At 35.9% G+C, this 23,715-nt stretch overlaps 1 protein-coding gene across 1 annotated transcript; it reads right to left on the bottom strand.

Moving 5' to 3' along the window:
- Positions 1–414: 414 nt before the first annotated feature.
- LOC121410082 (carbohydrate sulfotransferase 14-like) lies at positions 415–23,041 on the bottom strand. Its single transcript, XM_041601942.1, has 4 exons — positions 22,852–23,041; positions 15,755–15,879; positions 13,212–13,252; positions 415–2,135 (listed from the first exon to the last, which is right to left on the bottom strand). The coding sequence occupies exons 2-4, from the start codon at positions 15,870–15,872 to the stop codon at positions 1,203–1,205; spliced, it is 1,092 nt and encodes a 363-aa protein (XP_041457876.1). The 5' UTR covers positions 15,873–15,879; positions 22,852–23,041; the 3' UTR covers positions 415–1,202.
- Between the last annotated feature and the right edge of the window lie 674 nt (positions 23,042–23,715).

Below are 23,715 nucleotides of genomic sequence, written 5' to 3'. Positions count from 1 at the left end.
GCCAGACTCGCTGATGACCAGAACCGAACAGACTGAACCTGGATATGGGGATCAGACCGAAGTACTGTTTTTAAGAATCCAACAGACTTGCCAATTATTTTCCCTGGTGAATTTCAACTGTTTCATTTTGTTCTTTTCACTGACGAATGGCTTCTTACGGTATACGGGAAATCCTGCCATGCAGTCCGCATTCTCTAAGCCTGATCAAGCAAATGGTTTGGGTAGAAACCAGAGTGCCTGTACTGGCTTCAACCTGCTTACCAAGTTGCTGTACAGACATCTTCCTGTCTTTCATCCTTATCTCTTTCATGTGTACCTATATCTGTCCTTGATGTTGTAGCCCTCTTTCTTCTTCTTCTTCTTCTTCCTTTTTGACTTTCAACTCTACCAGTCTTATTGATTTTTTGGATGATGTACTGCACTGTTGTGTGCTTCATGTCAAGCCTTGTATCAATCTTCCGTACTGAAACTCCATCTTTGTGGAACTTCACAACCCTTTCCCTCAAGTCTACGCCTTGTTGAAAAACTGCAATTGACCCTTCCAATGGGTGTAGTGAATGGCAAAAAAAATAAATGTCATTGAGAGTGTATGAACAGACTTTGGTAAAGGAAACCAAGCTCTTCACAATGATGTCAGAAGATGTTACTATTTCAGGCATTTTTATGTATAAATAAGGTTTATCCTTGAATAGTGGAATACTGGTGTGTTTTTATCTTTCATTATGCCAAGAACTTAAGGAGGTGTTTCTACTGTTAAACAGAATGCAGATCACTCCTCTTTGTATGATAAACCATCCTTATATGACTATTTAAGATCTGTAAACAGTGAAAACATGAATTAAAATGGAAAGTGTACAAATGATATTTGAGGGTGAAAAATGAACAAAGTAATACAAAAAAATTAGGGTCAAAGGGCACAAGTATATCTTTTACTGCAGTCACTTTTGGGGGACTAATTTTCAGTATTTTTTTAGAAAATCTAATTTGTATCAGAGTGTTAAGTTTGAAGGTGTACAAATAATATTGTTTGATACTATTTTGATTAGGTATTACGCACCCCTTACTTTTGAGAGTCCATGGACTTTAAGTGTTTTAGTATATACATCCCTGGTTTTTCCATTCAGATTTTGTCTTTGATTTTTAGAATGAACAAGAGATCCAAAGTTTAAATCCTAAACTATTGAGCACACCATACAATTAATTTATAAGACATCTTCTTCCTCATCGAATATACCTTTCATCAAAATTGACAGTGTGTCGTTAACATGATATCCAAATGCTTCGTAATCAAATGCATAATAGTCAGATATTACCTTAAGTAAACTTAGAGACACTTGTGAATATTCTTTAATAATTTCATTAGAGGCATGGGACTCATGAACTTGAGGGAATGGTGCCAAGTGATCTACACCAAGCCATTTCAGAACAAAAGGGCCTTCAATCGCTAAATTCTCATAGTGACCAATAAAATCATAAGAAATTTGACATGGGTTTGACACAACATGAAGAGGAAGCCAATGATCGTTGAGTTCGTTCATAACGATTTTGCTACCGATATCTGTAATAAATTGAATATACTCTGATAGAGTGATATTCATAAACGGTTTATTGGTTTCATCTCTATATCTTTCCGCATGGTCATATCCTCGGTACCTTCTCACGATATTTGCTCCTATGTACCGTTCCCAAACCCTCTGGAGATTCTTAAAATTCTTTAACTTACTGAGGTAGCCAGATAACATACGAGTAATAGGTTCTCGAACAAATAAAACCTTTCTGTAATTTTGAATACGATAGTAGATTTCAGTATGATTGTTTTTGAATTTTTTGAGAGTCCCTACTTCTGCTAAATGGTCTTTATGTGTGGATCGAAGCCTATTAATGACGCCTTTCCATGTGGTACATCCAACCTTTGGAATGAAACCAAAAAGGATCTTATACTTGTCATCTACTAAGAGATGTCCAACATTCTTGAACACACCGCCATGATCTATATCGATTTGACGTGATATATTAGCTGCTGTGCATGCTTTGTTGATAAGTTCTCGACGTCGTTTCTGTTCTACCATCATGTTAGCGTAATCAGTTGCTTCCTCAAATGATCTTGGTTCGGGATGCTTGTAGGTTAGGTTTTTCTGTAAATGAAAACACACAAATGACATGGGGATAATTTGATTTGGTCTAGCAACAAAAAGACAAACAATCATTCAAGATAATATTTTTGGTTTAGACGGGTCAACATACGACCAAAATACTCTTACCCGGAGCAAATTACAACAAATGTTTTTTCAACGGTTTTTAATCATATTTGACCTTCGAAATAAGGGAGGGGTCAAAACAACAGTGATGTGTCTGAGTCCAGTCAGTCCAAGTCCGAGTCATGCCTTTCGAGTCCGAGACGAGTCCAGCATGCCGAGTCCGAGACGAGTCCAGCATGCCGAGTCCGAGTCTGGCAAATCAATCAGAGGCGTATCGTGGGTCAAGGCATGGGGGGGGGGGGCACTAGCAACAATTTTGAGTCACTTATTGCCAAGTATGCTGACCTTAGAGAGACATTTTAAAGACTGTGCCATTAAACGGATATGGTTCCCAATGGTCAAATCATGCGAGCGCGAAGTGCGAGCTGAAATCTTTTTGATATTCAGTCCTAAAAAAGGGATATTATAAGCAATTTTTTGTAATCACGATACATACCTGTCTCACTGAACAAACGATGCGAGCGCGAAGCACGAGCTGAAATTTTGTATATATTGAACCCAATCATGGTTATCATAAGGACTAGTTTTTCTTAGGAATTCACGATAAGCATACATATCTCATAACCTCACCATCGTGCTGATTTTGCTAAAATTACAACGAAACACACGCAGCACTTTTTGAAGTCATTGTAATCATGATCATGGTGTGTATCTCTCTAATGAAATATTGCGAGCGCGAAGCGCGAGGTGAAAATGTTTTAAATTCAGACCTGGAAAGGTGCATTCTAAAGCTTGTTATAAGAATTCACCAAGACCATATACGTATTTACTTAACCAAATGATGCGAGGGCGAAGCACGAGCTGAAAATTTTTGATATTGAGACCAGAAGAAAGAGGCATTTAAGGACTATTTTTAGGAATTCATGAAGAGCAAACATATCTCATCAACCCATTAATGGGAACGTAAGTGGAATGGAAATGTTTTATATTCAGACCTTAAGAGGGGAATTTTTCTCAGTAGTCATGAAAAAGAAGCATATGTCAGGACATAGATCAATAATAACTCGAAGTGCGAGGAAGTGCGAGGAAAATGAACACATTGGCGCTAAGCAATCATGTTTCATATAGTTATGAAAAAAAATGTGATGGGCAGCCGATGGGGGGGGGGGCACGTAGTTATGCCACTTTATCAAGTGTTGGTCAACTTAATTGCCATAATTTGACATTTGGGACCAAGTGTAAATACCCCGATGCTACACGGACTCCGTGTCCACTAACAGCATTATACACTGTTTTGCTCAATTATTTCATGGAAACTTAGTCTAAATGCCCCCTAATTTTCAGTAAAATGTACGGTCTTAGTAAAAATTTAAAACTTACAAACAATACATATATAGTATACAATCAGTTTAAAGTTATGCTGAAATTACAACATTCATATTACAACATTCATGTCCCAACTTCACGGAAAGGCCCGTCTACAAGGCAAGCGTTTCAAATGTGAGAGTCTGTTTCTTTTCCTACGTAAGTTCATTTTCTTGTCGGTATATAAAGTTTAATATCGACGCGTAAAGGCCACCGCACACCTTGCGACCCGACTGGTCGCCGACTGGCTTGCGACTGGGTGAGGGGAGATGAGTCGCAAGGCAGTCATAAGCCTCGACACCGCACACCTTGCGATCCGATCTGCGACTCACGCATGCGCTTTTTGCTTTTTGGCATAGCATCTGAGAAATTGTGCTTTCTACTGCGTATGCGCGTTGTTTATCATAATACGCGTTGTGCAACTCTGCTGTCTGATTGGCTGGAGGTTGGATTGAGCTTGCGATCCAGTCATAAGGATTCGACATGTCAAATCCTTCCGATTTTCCTTGCGACTTGTCTCTGACCGGTCTGCGACGCTCAAGCCTACAAGAGCTGTGACGTCACATCTCCCCGCGGCCCTCACCCAGTCGCAAGCCAGTCGGCGACCGGTCGGGTCGTAAGGTGTGCGGTTGCCTTAAAGCTGACAAGCGCTGTGACGTCACATCTCCCCTCACCCAGTCGCAAGCCAGTCGGCGACCGGTCGGGTCTTAACGGGCCACCGCACACCTTACGACCCGACCGGTCGCCGACTGGCTTGCGACTGGGTGAGGGGAGATGTGACGTCACAACTCTTGTCAGCTTGAGCGTCGCAGACCGGCCAGAGACAAGTCCCAAGGAAAATCGTAAGGATTTGACATGTCGAATTCTTATGACTGGATCGCAAGCTCAATCCAACCTCCAGCCAATCAGACAGCAGAGTTGCATAAAGGCCACCGCACACCTTACGACCCGACCGGTCGCCGACTGGCATGCGACTGGGTGAGGGGAGATGTGACGGCACAGCGCTCGTCAGCTTCAGAGTCGCAGACCGGTCAGAGACAAGTCGCAAGGAAAATCGGAAGGATTTGACATGTTGAATCCTTATGACTGGATCGCAAGCTCAATCCAACCTCCAGCCAATCAGACAGCAGAGTTGCATAACGCGTATTATGATAAACAACGCGCATACGCAGGAGTAAGCGCAATTTCTCAGATGCTATGCCAAAAAGCAAAAAGCGCATGCGTGAGTCGCAGATCGGATCGCAAGGTGTGCGGTGTCAAGGCTTATGACTGCCTTGCAACTCATCTCCACTCACTCAGTCGCAAGCCAGTCGGCGACCTGTCGGGTTGTAAGGTGTGCGGTGGCCTTAACGCCTATTATGATAAACAACGCGCATACGCAGTAGTAAGCGCAATTTCTCAGATGCTATGCCAAAAAGCAAAAAGCGCATGCGTGAGTCGCAGATCGGATCGCAAGGTGTGCGGGGTCGAGGCTTATGACTGCCTTGCGATTCATCTCACCTCACTCAGTCGCAAGCCAGTCGCCGACCAGTCGGGTCGTAAGGTGTGCGGTGGTCTTCGAGTCCGGTCTCGAGTCACACATCACTGCAAATAAACGCACTTTTTCGAGAAAACCGAGGGAGCCTTTAACGAAAGTCTGTGTTAAGTAGTTTTTTTAACCAGCCGTTTCTATGAAAAATTAGTAATCAGATAACAACAATATAACATTAATAGATTACTGACGGTGGCGTGCAGATGAGGGGGGGGGGTGAGTTTGGGCGTCCCCCCCCCGACCAAGAAAAATATATATAGAAAAGGTAACATATATCATTTTCTGAATATTTATGACAAAATCTGATACAAAATTTGATTTATGTAATAAAAAATGTCGAAAATTATGCTTACTCGCCCACAACTTGTATTAAATTTTGCTCGATACGACATATCTAGCCCCCTCAAGATATATGATCCATTACGCCACTACCGTGAGAGGAAAAATAAGAGAGCTTGCACTACATTTTGCCAAGAAGGTCGATGAACAAATCAGTGGCGTGAGGAGCCAAAAATTCTGAGGGGGTCAGATATGGCTTATCGGATAAAATTATAAAAAGTTACGAGCAAGCAAAAATTTCGACATTCCTATTCCCCCCAAAATCCAATTATGAAATATCAAAAATTTATGTCATATTTCATCCTTTTCTTTCCTTTTTTTTTCTTGATAATAAAAAAAAAATGATTCGACGCGCATGCACCGCCGCACAGTGGGCCGGGGCGATACCAAAGTGCGCAAAAAAGTCATTTTGGGCAATAAAATATTTAGCATTTTAAGATTTTTTTCATGCCCACCTGAAAGACAACCTTTTAAAGAATACTTCTGTAAAATATTTTATTATGGAATGTGCATTAAGGTTGTTTATTTCCTACTTCAAATCTTAAAACATACATCCAGGTGGTTTATAGGATGATTTTTTTTTCTCGAAATTGGCTGATAATCCATGTTTTTTTTGTGTGTTTACACTACGTGTAGAAACGTTTAGATTTCTGTGGACTTCCGTCTAAAATCTATCACCATCATTTTGCTTGATGTGTAAGCTTTAAGTTGATATTAGATTTATATAGCTGCCCGATTTTATGTTAGAGCCGATTTTGCTTGACATAACACCCAAAAAGGTGGTCATTTTTATACCATGCAATCATGTCACCGCAGCGCGAGGTATATGGGGACGCAAGTGATTTATTTAATTTGCACGGTTAGACTACCCATCTTCCACGATTAAAGTGTATTATACAAATAATGCATGCAGCCGAAATGCAGAGCACTCGAGGTTTCTTTAGATAGGTGCCGCACTGTGCACGAGCCGCTTGCGGCGAGTGCCCAGTGTGCACCATCTGAAGAAACCGAGCTTTCTCTGCATTTACATTTACCCACGAAAGAGCAAGCGCATTATTTGTTTTATAAAATAGCAACATAGAAACAAATTCTTAAAAAGTTACAGTACAGTTTTTTTTTTCCTTGAGCGTGCAATGTCAATTTTCGTTTCGCACCTTTTGTACTGCCGTGCAGTGCACAAAAAAGTTGGATGTCATGTGACGCATATTGGCCAATCGCGGTGCTTGAAATTATACACCTATTTTATAATTATATAATATTGGTGGTTGGTGGTGATTTTTTTACCTGATTGCTAAGAAAACAAGAATGCTTGTAAGCAAGCAACCAGAGGGACGACGGCTTAAGGTCCTCTCCGTAGGACCTGTTACTGAGGATTAATGCCTTACCAAAGGGCACTAGCGCACCAAATGGGAATCGAACCCGGGTCACCGGAATACGAATCCCCCGCTCTACCGACTGAGCTATCGCGCCTAAAGTGTATGCATGAAGCCGAAATGCAGAGCACTCGAGGTTTCTTTAGATAGGTGCCGCACTATGCACGAGCCGCTTGCGGCGAGTGCCCAGTGTGCACCATCTGAAGAAACCGAGCTTTCTCTGCATTTACTTTTACGCACGAAAGAGCAAGTGCATTATTTGTTTTATAAAATAGCAACAAAGAACAAATTTCTCTGCATTTACTTTTACGCACGAAAGAGCAAGTGCATTATTTGTTTTATAAAATAGCAACACAGAAACAAATTTTTAAAAAGTTACAGTACAGTTTTATTGACTGGCATAGAATGAGATACTATACAGATATTGACTGAAGGGGGTGTGTAATATAAACATTCTTTGGACCGCCGGATTTGTATTTTTCCGAGGGGTTATATTTTCCCGAAGCGCGCAGCGCCGAGGGAAAATATGATCATGAGGGAAAATATTAATCCTTTAATTCCCCAAACCAATATATATTGGATTCAGAGAGGGAAATATAGGTTTGTATCTCATTCTATGCCAGTTAATATTATTATTATTACCTATATAGTAAATTGAATTGAAAAAAAGTCCCCAAAATCTGTGTTGATAAATTTCCCCAAAAACTGAACAATAAAATTTGAAACTTTTCCCCAAAATTTTTCCAAGGGTCTCTATCCAGAATCTGGAAATCGCCCGGAAGAGATTTTTCAAGCAGATACGGAATACAGCAACGGCCTGTTTCTTAGACTTTTTGGTATTTTCAGCGTCTTTGGCACTATGTTTTCAAATTCGTCTGCACCATAACTAGCGAATCTCTTAGAAGTAGCCATTTTCTCACATCACATACCGGTACACACTGCGCATACACATAGTTATTTGTCTATGTGCATGTACATGGCATGCATTGCACTATGCGCTGCGTTGTATAGAGCCGCGCTGCGCTACAACTGCGGTCTCTTCACAAACTGGGGCCAACCGGAATTCGCGAATATTGCCCGCTGTTAAATTTACACACAAAGTCAATGGGAAAACCTGGAAGAGAGAAAATACGGCACGATATTGACCGCTGCGAAATCAGAGAAAGCAAAATACGGATAATGATTGCCACGGAGGAACACTTCGTATAGGTAATACTACAAAATAATTTCAGCTAAAACTCTCACTCAGTGATATGGTGTTAACACTCTGCGTTTCGACTACAGTCTTCAGAGCATAACCCTAAAAGGATGGGGCATGATGTGTCTCCCCCTCAACGCTTCGCGCGATATTTCCGTAACACAAAAAGATAGTGCCGCAAAATGTTTTGATTTTTTTTTTGCTCTCGGGCAACTTTTGAGACCCAATTCGGGACAAACGGTTATAGCATCGCATTGCCACATTACTTTTACGAGGCAATGCCATGCCAAAATGGGTCATTGGTCATTTTTATACTTTGTGTACAAATTTATATGGGAGATGAAATTTATAAAAGGGTGATTATTTGTTGTTTTTATTGGTCTTCATTACTAATGAAGGATTTAATTCAGTTGTTAAATGGGTAATAATTTCCACTGAAAAAAAAGAAAAACAAGGAAATATATAAGGGGACAATTGGCGTTGGTAATTTTTCTTTGTGAAAACCTTCAACAAAGATGACATCTTTAAATAAAGAAAAACAATTGAAGTGAAATTGGGTGTTAAATATGCAAAAAATATATTCATTGAAAAAAATACACAATAATTATTTTAATATTTGGATTAGTTGGTAGTTGTATTAGTTGTACTAGTTGGTAAAGAATGCACGTGCCAAATTTCGGCGCGATAGCGCGAACGGTGGCCGAGATCACAAGGGGATGCCATTAATCGCAGGAAAAAGGCTTGGCTATGGCTAGCCTAGGCTAGCGCATTTAGCTTTATCCCAAAAGTGGATTTGTCTATATACGTATATACCTGCGGCTGACGTCATGGTTAACTTAGAATTGGTTAACTCCGAACTTAACGTTTACAAACGTTAGACCAATGAGCTTGGTCGCCTTGGCTTAATAGTTGTAGTCTAGTCCGTATAAAGAACTAGATCTAGATTCTAGTAACACAATTGCTGATTTGGAGCACAGGAAATTAAAAACCTCATAATTGGTACAGAAAATGCAGATCGATCTACTACATTTTGATCAAGATCGAGAGTTTACTCTGCGATTGCAATATAATGCAGAATCGTTTATTAAACGGGGCCTGACGTTAGAATACGTTCCATTCTGATACAGTTTAGATCAGAGTCTATCAAGGTCTAGAGACTAGACTAGATCTGAGATAAGTTTAATTAGATCTAGGACTAGTTCTGTATACGGACTAAACCTATTAAAGGCTACCTTATTGCTCTAATCTAATTCAACGTAAAGTTCGGAATTCCCGTCGGAATTAGCCAGTTCGAAGTTACTCATGGCATTATTCAGCATAAGGCATTAGACAGGTCCAGATTTGTGATAAAGTTAATGCGCTAGCCTAGCCTAGTTAAGCTAGACCTAGCCTAGCATTTAGTCTTGCCATTATTGGCAGTTTGATAAGTTTTAAGAATTGGATCTAGATATAGATCTAAGCATATAAGGCCTATATAGCTGAAGGGTCCCGGTAATTTGAGGGTGCTGATTCATTCGACGACCACTGACAATCAATCAATTTGGTAAGCGCATGCGTACTCTTATTCCAAGGACGCATGCAGTCATGAATGTTCATATTGGCTTTCAGAACTGCGGTGGAAAATGTACAGTTTTCATATTGGAATATCAACAATTTTCAGCTCACGACTCACGCTTCCATCATGTATATACCAAGAAGCAAATACATGAAATCATTGTTGTTTCATTTTTTGATAGATGTGTAAATAATGTGTCTCCATTAATATGAAACAAATTGCAGCAAGAAACAAATAATGAACTTAAACGGTAATTGTACCTGATGTTTATGTTCTTGGTAGAACATTTTGGAATAAACCTAATTTCATATAATAGAATACAAAAGAACAAGTGGGGATATGACATCATCAGCCCACCTAATGAATAATCAATAAGACATGCCTAGAATTGTTTCACCGGAATAATGAAAATCTTGAGATTTCAATAATTTCGTTATTTTTCTATCCGATTTAGATCACATTTTCAGCATTTTTCTTTGTGAATTTTACTCTATTTAATGATATATGAATATCTTAAGCCCGGAGCATCCCCTTAATTCTAAACACGAGATTTCTTGGACATAGCAATCTAGTCTTATCTTCCAGTTTCCTTTATTTCTGTATCAGATAACAAACCCGAGTATCGAGCTGCCATCAAGTTTCTGAAGCTCAAATGAATGACCATAGCGTAGACTTGGTACTTTTTGGAAAATCATCCAACTTGATTAGAATACTAGTAATATGTGGCTGTGGATAAGACAGCTGATGTTCAGATCACTATCAACATGAGATCAAAGAGCAGCCAAAACAATGGAAGCATCCAAAATTCACCAACCCCAAAGAAGGCCACTTCAAGCTTGTCCATTTTTTTCATTAGACACTATACCTGTGTACATGAACCTGTTAAATCAGGCCAAAATTAATATTCCTATGACCAAAAATTTTGGGGGTGTATGATAAAGAAATGTAAAAAGATATCATGGACGAATTTGGTCTTCACATCTTACTCCTTTCTATATTAAGCTTTAAAGTATTTCATTAGCCCGCCGCATATTGGCGTACAGATGCCCCCCCCCCCACAAAAAAAATCGCACGACCAAGAAAAAAAAGGGATGACAATTATTTTCGGAATATTATGTCAATACATATCACAAAATTTGATTTTTGTATTTTAAAAAAGGAAAAAATTTGGCTCGCTCGTTTAGCTCGCTCACAACTTTTTATACTATCTATCCCCTTCAAAATTTTCGGCTCATTAAGCCACTGGCTCCTCGTACTATTCCCAGCCATCGGCTCTCGCCTTAAGCTTTTCTTCTTCAAAGATCACATAGGAATGCATTAGGCAGAGATATGCGCGATATACGTATAAGCACGTATTTATTATCATCATCATCATAATCGTTACCATATTCCTAATTTGACATTAAGTCAAAAGTACAGTCCAGTTATTTTTCTTTTAGTTTAGTAACTACTTAATTCCCTTGTTCTTCAGTGGGAAATTCTAAGCACAAATTATATTTGCATAATAAACCAATACAATCACTCGAGTATAGAGCCCATGTACCAGTGTAAATGTCAAGTACCAATTTAAATGTCAAGTACTAAATTCTTTCATATTAACAAACACCCCAATTTCATATGAGCACTCATTTCGTTTTCATTTATAATTCTAAATTCATTAGCTGCAAAAGTGTAAGGCAAATATGTACTAGTATTTTTTTCATAGGGACAATTTTGAATAAACCCAGCTTAATAGCCGCCCTTTCACACAGTAAAGAAAACGCAATTTGAATGATGATTCCAGTGAAAAATAAGGCTAATGACGAATGTGTAGCACGTGTAAAACCAAACCAGAACATGATTAGAATCGTGAACGCTAATCACAACTTACGAATTCAAATTTTACTCCGGAGGTGAATTTCATTTAAGTTCACTCAAATCACAGTTTTCGAGTGAGCGTGTGAAAAGTCCGATGATTCTAATGACAAATACAATCATCATTACAATGATGATTCAAGATATGTGTGAAAAGGCCCTAAGTCCCAAAAATGCATTCAAAGTGGGCAATTAAACTTGACTTACCGCCCTTTCACACGGTAAAAAGTAATTTGAATGATTCCAGTGAAAATTAAGGCTAATGACGAATTTTTAGCACGTGTGAAACCAAACTAGAATCACGATTGCTAATCACAATCACGAATTTTCAAATTCTACTCCGGAGGTGAATTTCAGTTAAGGGTCAAGTCCACCCCAGAAAAGGTAAATTTGAATAAAAAGTGAAAAATCAAACAAGCACAACACTGGAAATTTCATCAAAACAGGATGTAAAATTAAAAAAAAAAAGTTTTTTAAAGTTCGCTTATTAAAAAAAACAGTTATATGCACAATTCAGTGATATGCGAATGAGAGAGTCGATGATTTTCAGTGTTATGCTTGATGGATTTTTATCCTTTTATTCAAGCCAACTTTTTGTTCGGGTGGAATTGTCCTTTAGTTTCACTCAAATTACGGTACGAATGTTCCGTGTGAAAGGTCCGATGATTCTAAAGACGAATTGTGATCACCATTACAATGATAATTCAAGATTCACGTGTGAAAAGGCCCTTAGTATAATTAACAAAATCTAAAGAAAACAAAAACTTTGATTAGAAATATTATAATCACTAAAAAAAAATATAAACTAATAGATTAGTTTGACATGATTACGAATATTCATGAAAAACAAGTCAAAATATTTCATGAAAATTGATTACATACACAGAAGTGAAAAAAAATGAATAAGCCATGCATGCAACACCATTTCCGTAGGAAAGTATTTCGTAGCATTTCCGTCGCATTCCGTATATTGGAACACTCTATGGTTGGAACATTATTGTGATACGAAAGTCAATGTAGAATTCTGTGTTTGAAACGACGCAACCTAAGAGTTAGGCGATCAACAAAAGTTTGACGGAGGGAAGGGATTGAATGAATGAATGAATGAATGCGTAAAAAGGGAACAGAGAGAGGGAGCGGAGGGTAATGGGAGGGAGGGTAAGGGGAAAGGGAGATTGTGTGGGGTGGAAGTCACGATGTGGTAAGTGATGGTGGTGATTTTTTTTACCCGATTGAAAAGAAACCTTGAATGCTTGTAAGCAAGCGACAGAGGTCCGACGGCTTAAGGTCCTCTCCGAGGAACCTGGTAATGAAGATTAATGCCTTACCAAAGGGCACTAGCGAGTTTTAATAGTAAACATGATAAAACACATAATCATCATATTTTGATGATTACCAATATTAAGTACCGGTATAGGAATTTGGGATAAAATAAGGATTACTAGAGGTAGTTATGTGATAACTCATGAGCCTAATGATACTGTACGTTAGGCCTGTATCTGATTAATTTTTCAAATTTAAATGAAATAAAAAAATTTAATGAATGAATAAATAAATAATAAAAAGTTTCCCGCTGATAGGGCTAGATTAATTCCTGATCGATTTGAATTTTGAATAGATGAAACTTTGTCACTTTTCTGGATATTTCGGTTTTTTTTTATATGTTTAATTAGAGTTAATGAATAAGGTGTTTGTATACATACATTTAATAATCATAATAATGATAGTAATGATGACTATGGTTTTCACCACAATTCAAATTTGTGATAAAAACAAATTAATGAATTTAAAAACTCACCTTCCAACCGAATTGTATCCTTGTGCTTGGTGTCGAGAGAGCTAGTAAAGAATTAGAGACAACATCCAAAACTATGTGACAACTGTTTATTGTTTTCTAATTAAGTGATCAAAGAATAAATATATTTTTTTTCATTTTCGCTCTACAATTCTTCCTTCTTCACCAGAATATTCCTCACATTATCATGTTTATTGTAAAAGTGTTATGTACTTTTAAAAAAATGTAAACTCACATTGTTAGTCTTCGGACTTTTTTATGAGTATTGTTCAATAAAACCGAATTGAATTTGAATTTGACCCCGGTCCTTTAAAAAAGCTTTAGCTATAGTTAATTCATGCCAATCCATTTTCATGTTTCGAAGAAGGAAGGTGGGGGTATTTTCCAAAATTTTGAGTAGCAACAGGATTCGGCAAAAAAGGCATTATTTCATCGCCATTATATATATATCTAAATATATATACATGTATGTCTATACCAACAATATGAACTATATTTGACCATTTAGATGGTCAAAACTGTTCTGAATTTTCTGAATTGATAAACCTATCATTTCCACATCATTACTAGGCCGAAAAAAATCATACTAGCTATAGAAAGGGGAAAAATTTCTTTTTTTGTTGTTGGTCCATACAAATGCTTGATGAGCTGATCAGGAACTATAAGCATTCATATTTCAAATTGAATACATCAGTAATTTGCATATAATATTCAAACTGTTTAAACTCTTTGATACGATCGATATTCATATAAGAAAAACAGGTTGTATAAACTTTATACAGGTAAGACGTTTTATTTTTCACTGAGTAGAAGTATGTTATATAAATATCGTCACAAAAAGCGCTATTAAAATTTATTAGAAGTATCATGCATCTTTAATCATGCAAATCGCTGAAAAGTGTTACTCTTCGAAATGAGATTGCAAGTATGATAATTCGTATAGTTAATGCTAATATATCTGAACTGGGTAAAAAAAATAACTCTATTTGTGGTAGAGGAATAATAATTCACCCTCAAGTGCACTATGCCTTTAGATAACTAATTGATCATGGACCCAGTTCGATTGAATTATCCAAAAAATACCCTATATAATGACTCAAACAATGCTAACCTTGACTGAGAAAGGGGACGGGACGAATGTATGATATTTATATCAATCGTAAAGTGCTCGAATGTAATCAAAGACAGATTTTCAACCGCGTTCATATTGGGCACATGTTGTATGGCAAACGAGTATCAGAAAAGGCATTTCACATCTAATTAAACTGACTGTCGCCTTGTAATAAGAGGGTCGTTTGTGCGAATAAGCCAGTTCGTAGTTCCTTTCTGCGCATGATCAAAAGAGTCAACGCATGATCAGAAGAAGGTCATTTGTACTTAAGTGACATGGTGCTTTAAAATCTAATGAGATAAGCACCAACTTTGATGTCTTGATTATTCATATATTCTTTTGAATATATATTCTTTTGAATAGTGGAATTCATTTAAATCCACAAAAAACAACAATGCGTTCACGAACGACTGGTATTTCACAGTTTGCCAAGTACATTGTGTAACACGCTATGATATGCGTTCAAAGAAGGAATGCAACAAATACCTTCATAAAGTGTTCATTGGTGGGCTATTCTGGTCACCTGGTCTATTCAATTTCTTCATCCTGCTATGTAAGGCAAGCTTACGTAATATCTTGCTTTGAAATTTGCCTATCATAATGAAAGAAATGAAAGGTCATTTGACCAAAATTGTCCATGAAGTAACTACGAACTGGTCTATTCCACCAACGACCATAGGCATGACAGGTCATTTGGCTAGGCGTCTACACTTTATACTCTCCGCTCAGGTGTTAATTAATGAGTACCCGGTAGGATGCGAAAGAATGTTTAGTATGCCTAGCAATTGTGTGCGGTAATGCCGGATCCGATAACCGAGGTAATATAATGTAAGATGCTTAGAAACACAATGTACTAAAGCGTTGTACAAAATAACTATCATTCTTTTTTTATTATATGACTCATCAATATCTTTCTTTATTTCTTTTCCTTTTTGTTTTCATATCCTTCATGCCTGTTTCCCCTTTCTTTTCTTTTATTCTCGTCCTTTGTTATTGTGTTGTTCTATATATACTGTTACCTCTTTGTCCGTCTTCGTATGCAATTCTACAATATTTCTTTTAGAGTGGTCCACACACTACAAGCATGTGCTTTCTAGTGGATCCCTCCATTTTCTCAGATCTTTAAAATGTAAATCATAATTTGCTTTACATAATAATTTGCTTTAATTATGAAAAAATATCATACATTGTACCTACCTCAATTCTTATTATTTGCAAAAGTTTCATTTGTGAATGTCATTGTAATTATTTACGACCATTTTATTTTGTTCTGTGAAAATGAAATAAAGGAAATTTGAATTTGAATTTGATTATGACTCACAAAGGATAATTATACCAATTAATAACCCGAAATTAGACCCAATCACAATCTGGAAAAAAATTATTGGAAATTACTTTTTCAATTGATTTGAGCTGCAATGTTATTCAAGCATACCTCTTAAAGTTGTGAGTGGTCGTTCAGCTGTAAATGTGATGGCTAGACACAATGCACACAGGAGTACAAGTTTTAGGGTACTGCCCTCCAAAGTCAAAGATTTGCATCCCTTCGACATGGTAGGTCTGCCAAAGAAAGTGAATAAGATCGAATTTATTTATTTATTTTTTATTCATTAACAATATATGCCCCAATCAACATACCAATTGCTCTCCCTTGAGGTCCTGCATATTAAAAAAACAATCAAAATATATCTTAATATACACAGTAAAACAAACATGAGAAAATGCACATTATAATCGAACATAATAGTTGAAGTCGGATATAAACAAAACTGTAATTAACCATTAACTACGCACATCATTGAAAGAAGGGAATATACACACAACATAATAATTGAAATTGACCTTGGACACATTTAATATTGGAAAATTAAACTGCAATTGGACTTAAGGTTATCTTTTAAATATTTCTTAAAAATTGAGAGGGAGGTTATGTTTTGAGATTCAGATTGAAGACTATTCCATTAAAAGCCGGCTTGATAATGAAAGGAGTGTTTGAATGATTCAGTATATGACATGTAGGGAGGTGTAACTTATTTTGAGAGGAATTTATTGGGCGGTATGAATGAATTTCTTTCCTAAAAGTAAATAACTTGGACATACATGTGGGAGCAATAAATTTCATACATTTGAACGTTAAAATAAATCTAAAAATGCGAACTATATCTTCAAATCTTTTCCCGTCTAAGAGGGCAAATACATTTTCCGAATGGGTCAAGAAATGGGCATTTAAATTATTCTTGCGGCTCTTTTCTGTAACTTATTAAATATTTCGGTATCTTCTTTGAATTTATCCCAGTCAATGCAGAAATAACAAAATTACTCTATTTCAAATAGGTATGCCTAACAAAGCTCCTAGCAGACATTCTAGAATATTTTTAATCATTACAGTATTGTTTTTCATAGTTTCTATCACGTTAAAGAGTACACTTTTCTGCAGGTTGTCAAAAAATGGAGGGGGGGGGGCGGGCCGGCTCGGCATCCTCCTGGATCCGCGCCTGCACTAATATTACATTGCCACATAAAAATGAACAAATATTGATTGAATTAGCTAATAGTGAACTTTCGTCCGTTGCAGATTGGCTTACAGCAAATAAATTGATGATTAACATGATGGATTTTACTTGTTGTGATATCCTTTTTATAATGTTGTATCTTTCTTCATTTCCTCTCTTTTCTCAAGTTCTTCTTTTCTGTCTTTCCTCTCTCCTAATACTTGGCTTGTTTCAAAACTTTACTCGTACATGTCTCTGTCAGTAATCAACTGTGATTCCTCTCCAGTGAATCTTGATAATCATTGGGTAAAATGTTCAATTTGTAACATTATAGAAAACATTTATAATTTGAAACAGGATTTGCTTAGCTTCATACATGATGTAACAAACAATAACTTTTTATGTAATAAATGCTTAAGTAAAATTTTTCCTTTTAATAATATTAATGATGAACAATTTTATGATACTTGTCATATGTCTTTTAATGACCGTGGAAATACGTTTTCAGATTCATTCCTACATGACATGATTAATAATGGCACACCAAAGTTATCCTTGAATAATGATGAGCCTTTTGATCCCATTAATTTGTCAGACCAGTATTTTACTGTAAAAAAATTTAATGAAAATAACAGATCATTGGGTAAAACATTTTCTATCATACATCTCAATTGCAGAAGTCTTAATAAAAATTTTGAAAATTTAGACATATTTTTAAATGAAATTGAACATCACTTTGATATTATAGGAATATCGGAGACTTGGTTAAATGATTCATCTCCTTTATCAATATTTCAATTAGAAGATTATTTATTTGAACATAAACACCGAGTTAGCAAAAAAGGTGGTGGAATTGGAATGTATATCAATAAGTCTGTGCATTACAAAATTAATGACTTAGCTACACAATACAGTACTTTTGAATCGTTATTCATTGAAATTCCACAAAAGGGTAAAAACAAATTGATTGGTGTCATTTATCGTCCTCCTGACAAATCTGTTGATGGTTTTATAGAAGATTTCACAAATGTTTTTCAAAACAATATTATGAATAATTATGAATGCTACATTATGGGTGATTTCAACTTAGATATGTTAAAAGTTTCACAAAATATTAAAATCGATGCTTTTTTCGATTTGATGCTTAGTTATTCTTTTCAGCCGCTTATTGGTGCACCAACTCGTGTTACAACTTCATCTGCCACTTTGTTGGATAATATTTTTGTTAACTCAGATTTATTTATCAATGCTGGTATTCTCATATCTGATATAAGCGACCATTTACCTGTTTTTGCAATTACTGGTTCGCTATTAAGTGTGCCACATGATTCTATTTATACTGTACGCTGTATCAATGATGACACAATTAATATGTTTTATAGTGAAGTTCAAAATCTGTCATTTAGTTTAACTGATGATGTAAATAGTTCGTACAATTCATTTCTCACAAATTTTACCAATTTATATAATAAATGCTTTATGAAAAAAGAGCATCAACAGAAAAAGATATGTAATAAAAGAGTATGGATGACGCACGATTTAAAAAAGCTCTGCCAGAAAAAATCAGAACTTTATAAAAAGTTTTTACAATATCCTACACAGTATCGTGAGAAAGCATATAAAAGATTCAGAAATTATGTAACCTTAAAGCTTAGACAAGCTAAGAGTAATTTTTATTTCAAGAAATTCAATGATTTCAAAGACAACACAAGAAAGACTTGGCAATGTATTAATACAATTTTGGGAAAAAACAAAAGCTCATATTCAAGTATTAATTCTGTAAAACTGAATGGTGAAATTGTAACTAATAAAAAAACAATTGCAAATGCCTTTAATGATTTTTTTGCTACAATTGGTACTAAATTGTCTTATCAACATATTAACAATTCTAATACTAATTTTGCTTCTTATCTAGATGACCCCAATTTGGAATCGTTATATCTCAAACCAATAAAACCAAGTGAAATAATTGATATAGTTTTAAAAATGAAAAGCAATACAAGTTCTGGTCATGATTCTATAGGTATCAAAGTTGTCAAGAAAATCATTCGTTTACCAGTCATTTGTGAAAATCTTAGTCATATTTTTAACTGTAGTATATCTACTGGCAAATATCCTGACTTAATGAAAATAGCCAGAGTAACACCAATTTACAAAAAAGGTGATACGAGTGAACTTAATAATTATAGACCAATCTCTGTACTCTCAATATTTGCTAAAATACTAGAAAGATGTATGTATAATAGAGTTGTTTCTTTTTTTGATAAACTCCAAGTTCTTTTCTGTACTCAGTTTGGTTTTAGATGTGGGCACTCCACATCTTCTGCAATATTGGAATTGATTCATAAAATTACGCAAGCAATAGAAAGGAAAGAATATACATTAACAGTTTTTATTGATTTGTCAAAAGCTTTTGACATTATAGATCACTCAATTTTATTTCATAAATTGCATTACTATGGGATTAGAGGTATTGTTTTAAACTGGTTTCGAAGTTATTTGTATGAACGACAACAATATACAGTTATAGATGGTATGGAATCAAAATATAATACAGTAAGATGTGGAGTGCCCCAGGGCTCTATACTTGGTCCCCTTCTGTTTTTGATTTATATAAACGACTTGCCAAAATGTTCAACCTTATTAAATTACATATTATTTGCAGACGACACCAGTATTTTTCTTTCTAATCCTGATCCAACTCAACTTATCAATACCATGAACACCCAATTAATAAAATTACATCAATGGATGTGTGCCAATAAACTGATTTTAAATGTAGATAAAACTATGTAATATTTGGTACACGTTAAATTAGTAATAACATCCCAAATATTCATTATAATCATCGTATTATTGATAGAGTGTCAAGTACTAAGTTCTTAGGTGTTATTATTGATGATAAGTTGTCTTGGAATAATCATATAAGTCATCTATGTGGTACCATATCTAGAAATATCGGAATTCTTAGAAAATTGTCATTTTTACCCAGAAATATTCTCAAATTATTGTATCATTCTTTAATATCTTCTCATTTAAGTTATTGTTCCACAGTGTGGGGCTTCTCATCAAAATATAATCTCAATCGTATATTTCGTCTACAGAAAAGGGCACTAAGAGTTATAACTCATTCTCATCATTTACATCCTTCTTCCCCTCTATTTTCCAAAATGAATATTCTTTCAATCCATAGTATTATTTCTTTACAAACTGGTTCTTTCATGAATAACTGTTATCATGGTAGTATGCCACCATCTTTTAAATTATTTTTAAATTATTTTTAAATATATTTCGTCTACAGAAAAGGGCACTAAGAGTTATAACTCATTCTCATCATTTACATCCTTCTTCCCCTCTATTTTCCAAAATGAATATTCTTTCAATCCATAGTATTATTTCTTTACAAACTGGTTCTTTCATGAATAACTGTTATCATGGTAGTATGCCACCATCCCTTTTAAATTATTTTATATTGAATCGATCCATTCATTCTCATAATACACGAAATAGATGCAAATTTCATCCTCCTCTGTGTCGAACTGAGCTAGCCAAATCAACCATTTTTTATCATGGTCCTATACTTTTGAACAATCTACCTGTTAAACTTCAGACAGCAAAGACATGTAAACTTTTCAACTTTAATTACAAACGACACTTACTTTACACTGAGCAACCCCTTTCTCTTGACAAATAATCATAGCCTCTCCCTCTCTGTTTCTTTCCTCCTTCTTTCCTGTCCTGTCTTATGCTATATGGATGTATTTTTATGATTATGTATGTATTATGTTTTATGTATTATGTATTACGTACTATGTGTACTTATGCATGTTATATTGGGCCATCCAAACAAGCCTGATGAGCTTTCATTTGGTCCACCACTATTTTAAAATGTATTTGTATATTGCTTTGTACATATTTTAATTTTGTGGAAATAAATGAAATGAAATGAATAGAACTAACTACATATTATTCCGTTCATTAAAAAAGCAATCTGTCTCAAACTTTACAGTTATAGAATTCATAATACTGTAATAGAAAATGTTCATCTCATAAACTTTTTAGATGTGATAATCCACGTAAGACTAAACTGGACAGAACATGTTATCCATGGGAAAATAAGGATGCATATAATATGTATTATGTGCAAAATTCGTCATGCCTTTATATCGCCGCATTTGAATTATTGTGGAATAGTTTGGTCAGGTACTAATTAAAAAACATTAATCGGTTATTTTTTGGCAAAAGAAAGTCATTCGACTGTACACAAACTCTCACTACCTTGCACACACTACTATTTTTTTAAAGCTTTAATGCATTAAAACTTCCTGATTTAATTAACCTAAGATTGGCAATCTTTATGTTTTTTTTCACTTTGACGGTTTATTCCTCCTGTTTTAAATAATTTATTTTCTAATCGCAAGTTCAAGCACTCATACATGTGATAAGAATAACGCTTTCTTGCCACACGGTAGCATATATTATCTGACACAGCGTAACTCCATCATCTCTTTCATTGGAAATACGGTATAGATTCAAAATATGCTTTTAAATCTAATCATAAAAAGTAATATTATCAGCATATTGATTCTACGAAAACAGCCGTTTTCTTCGTTTTTATTCAAACCACCAATGTAGCTGATACAAAAAATGTTCAAACCGTATCAAGACAACTACCCACAGGATAATTACCCCCGAGAACAATTACCCCCCCGGAAAATTACACACTGAGGGCAATAACCCCCCCCCCGAGGACAATTACCCCGAGGGAAGTTTAGGGCACAAGCTTACGCCCCCCCCCCCCCATTTTTCATGATGCAGAAGGCACCCCTAAACAAAACCAAAAAAAGAAAGAAAAAAAAGTGGAAAAGAAAGAAAAAAGCAAAAAGCAAAAGGAAAAAAGAAGAAAGTGACAGAGACAAAAAGAGAAAGAGCAATATAAAAGAGAAAGAGAAAGTTATTAACATAATATAAAGTGGAAAATATTTTAAAAACCTGTGCCACCGACCACAACTTACAATGGGTCCCGCTTGATTCGAATACCGATGCCGGAGAGAAGGGGTGGTTTTCGGGTGTAATTGTCCTGGGGTATATGTCCTCATATTGGGGAGTAATTGTCCGGGGGGTTATTGTCCGGGGGTAATTGTCCTCAGGGGGTGGTTGTCCTCAGGGGGTAATTGTCCGGGGGGTAATTGTCCTCAGGGGGTAGTTGTCCTCAGAAGGTAATTGCCCTCGGGGGGTAATATTCAATGGGGTAGTTTTCCTGGGATGATTGTCCGGGGTAATTTGTCCTAGAACCGTTAAAACGGCTGTTTTTTACTCGTCTTACGGCCACCGCAGAGCAAATGTGACCGATGTACTATTATCAAGCGATGTCGATCAACATCGTAGCGACGGTAGCGTTCACGAGGTGCCATATTGCTTGCTAGATAAAACTTTTTAAGACAACATTCTCTCATGATTTATCAACAGAAACACTTGTCGACAAATTGCATAAAAGGTGAAAAACTTTAGAAAATATGAAAGCGTATTTAAATTCGTGAAATTGAATACGTAGCTTCGTCCCACGACATAACACGTTTTAGTTAGACTGATGTTTCGACGAAGTTGAATGCTGGTACGAAGATAACTAAATTGAAATATCTTAAGTGCTATTTTGTACGTCAATTATAGTTAATCGCATGCTAAATAACATCAAAATTATCAAAACACTGACATTTAAGAAGAACCGGAGTGCCAAAATTTCAATAAACCACCAGGCCATGCTTGCTGAATATCAAACACTGTCAAAAGCAATATCATTCATATTCCCCCATGCACAATAAAAACAGGTGACTATCCTTACAGAAGCTAGAGAGTGTTTGAAAGTTTAGACTGTTTCCCCATTGAATTTCAAATATGGAAGATAAAGCGTGTTTTTAACCACTTTAAATAATACAGTACAGTCGAAATACAATCTATACCTAACACATTAAAAAAAAATCCCTTTTCAATTTAATGTTTCAGACAATATTACTCTTTTGAAAAAAAAAATCACACTTACCTATATTTCTTGAAAAGCCCAAATAAGTCAGTGTAGCATCACCCCACCGTCTAACAAATGCAATAATGCGTCCTTTCTTCGTCAAATACAACAATAACAATCAACGCAACAGCTGGGCAAGATTATATCAGCAAAAAAGCATTGAGGACTTTGCGCAGGGATGCAAATAAGTAATACACGCCGAACACACCTTACCGCCTGTTACGATACGCCGATGATTAAAAGTAGGGTTATTAATATTATTCTATCTTATATTACGTCTTTTCAGCAAAGCCGTAATGAGAAAAGATACAACATAAGATTTTTAAACGAATAAAAAGCTAGTAATAATATGATAATGACATAATGATGATGATAATAATAATACTGAGAACAATGGTATCAATACTACTACTAATAATAATAATATTAATAATGATAATAAAAAATATGTGGGAAAATAGTAAATTGCCGGGCTATAATGAGATACCTAAAATTGTTTTTAAACGAATAAATCTACAGCATACTCATGTAGTCTCTTATCGAGACCCTGACAGCTGATCAGCCGCCATACAGATTGTGTAATATTGGTTTTTTTTCGCTACCTGATGTGAGGGTTCAAGAACATTCCAGAGAATTATGACAAAGAATAACCAGGATTTTTTTTTCCGAATATTGGTGAATCCCCGAGGGGGGGGGGGGGGCAATTCCATTGACGGATGGATACCATGCGCGACCATGGGGTCTTGAAAAGAACCCTTAAAACGTATTTTCCATTTTCTGAAAATGCACCCCTTAACAAGTATTGGCGTGTGAAACCCTATCCTTAACAAGTATTGGAAACAAACAAATAATCTTCGACTTGGCAAGTTCCCTGAATTGAAT

Source organism: Lytechinus variegatus, chromosome 3 (genome assembly GCF_018143015.1).
Source record: "Lytechinus variegatus isolate NC3 chromosome 3, Lvar_3.0, whole genome shotgun sequence".
Lineage (NCBI taxonomy): Eukaryota > Metazoa > Echinodermata > Echinoidea > Temnopleuroida > Toxopneustidae > Lytechinus > Lytechinus variegatus.
The sequence above is the reverse complement of the archived record's forward strand: the minus strand, read 5'-3'. Positions and strand labels throughout refer to the sequence as shown.

Bases quoted from the DNA above. Each gene is read 5' to 3' on its own strand.
- LOC121410082 (XM_041601942.1), bottom strand. From the start codon at position 15,872: ATGTCGAAGGGATGCAAATCTTTGACTTTGGAGGGCAGTACCCTAAAA. The intron at 13,253-15,754 runs GTATGCTTGAAT...ATTCTTTACTAG, and splicing joins ACCACTCACAACTTTAAGAG to CTCTCTCGACACCAAGCACA. The intron at 2,136-13,211 runs GTGAGTTTTTAA...TTTCATTTACAG, and splicing joins GGATACAATTCGGTTGGAAG to AAAAACCTAACCTACAAGCA.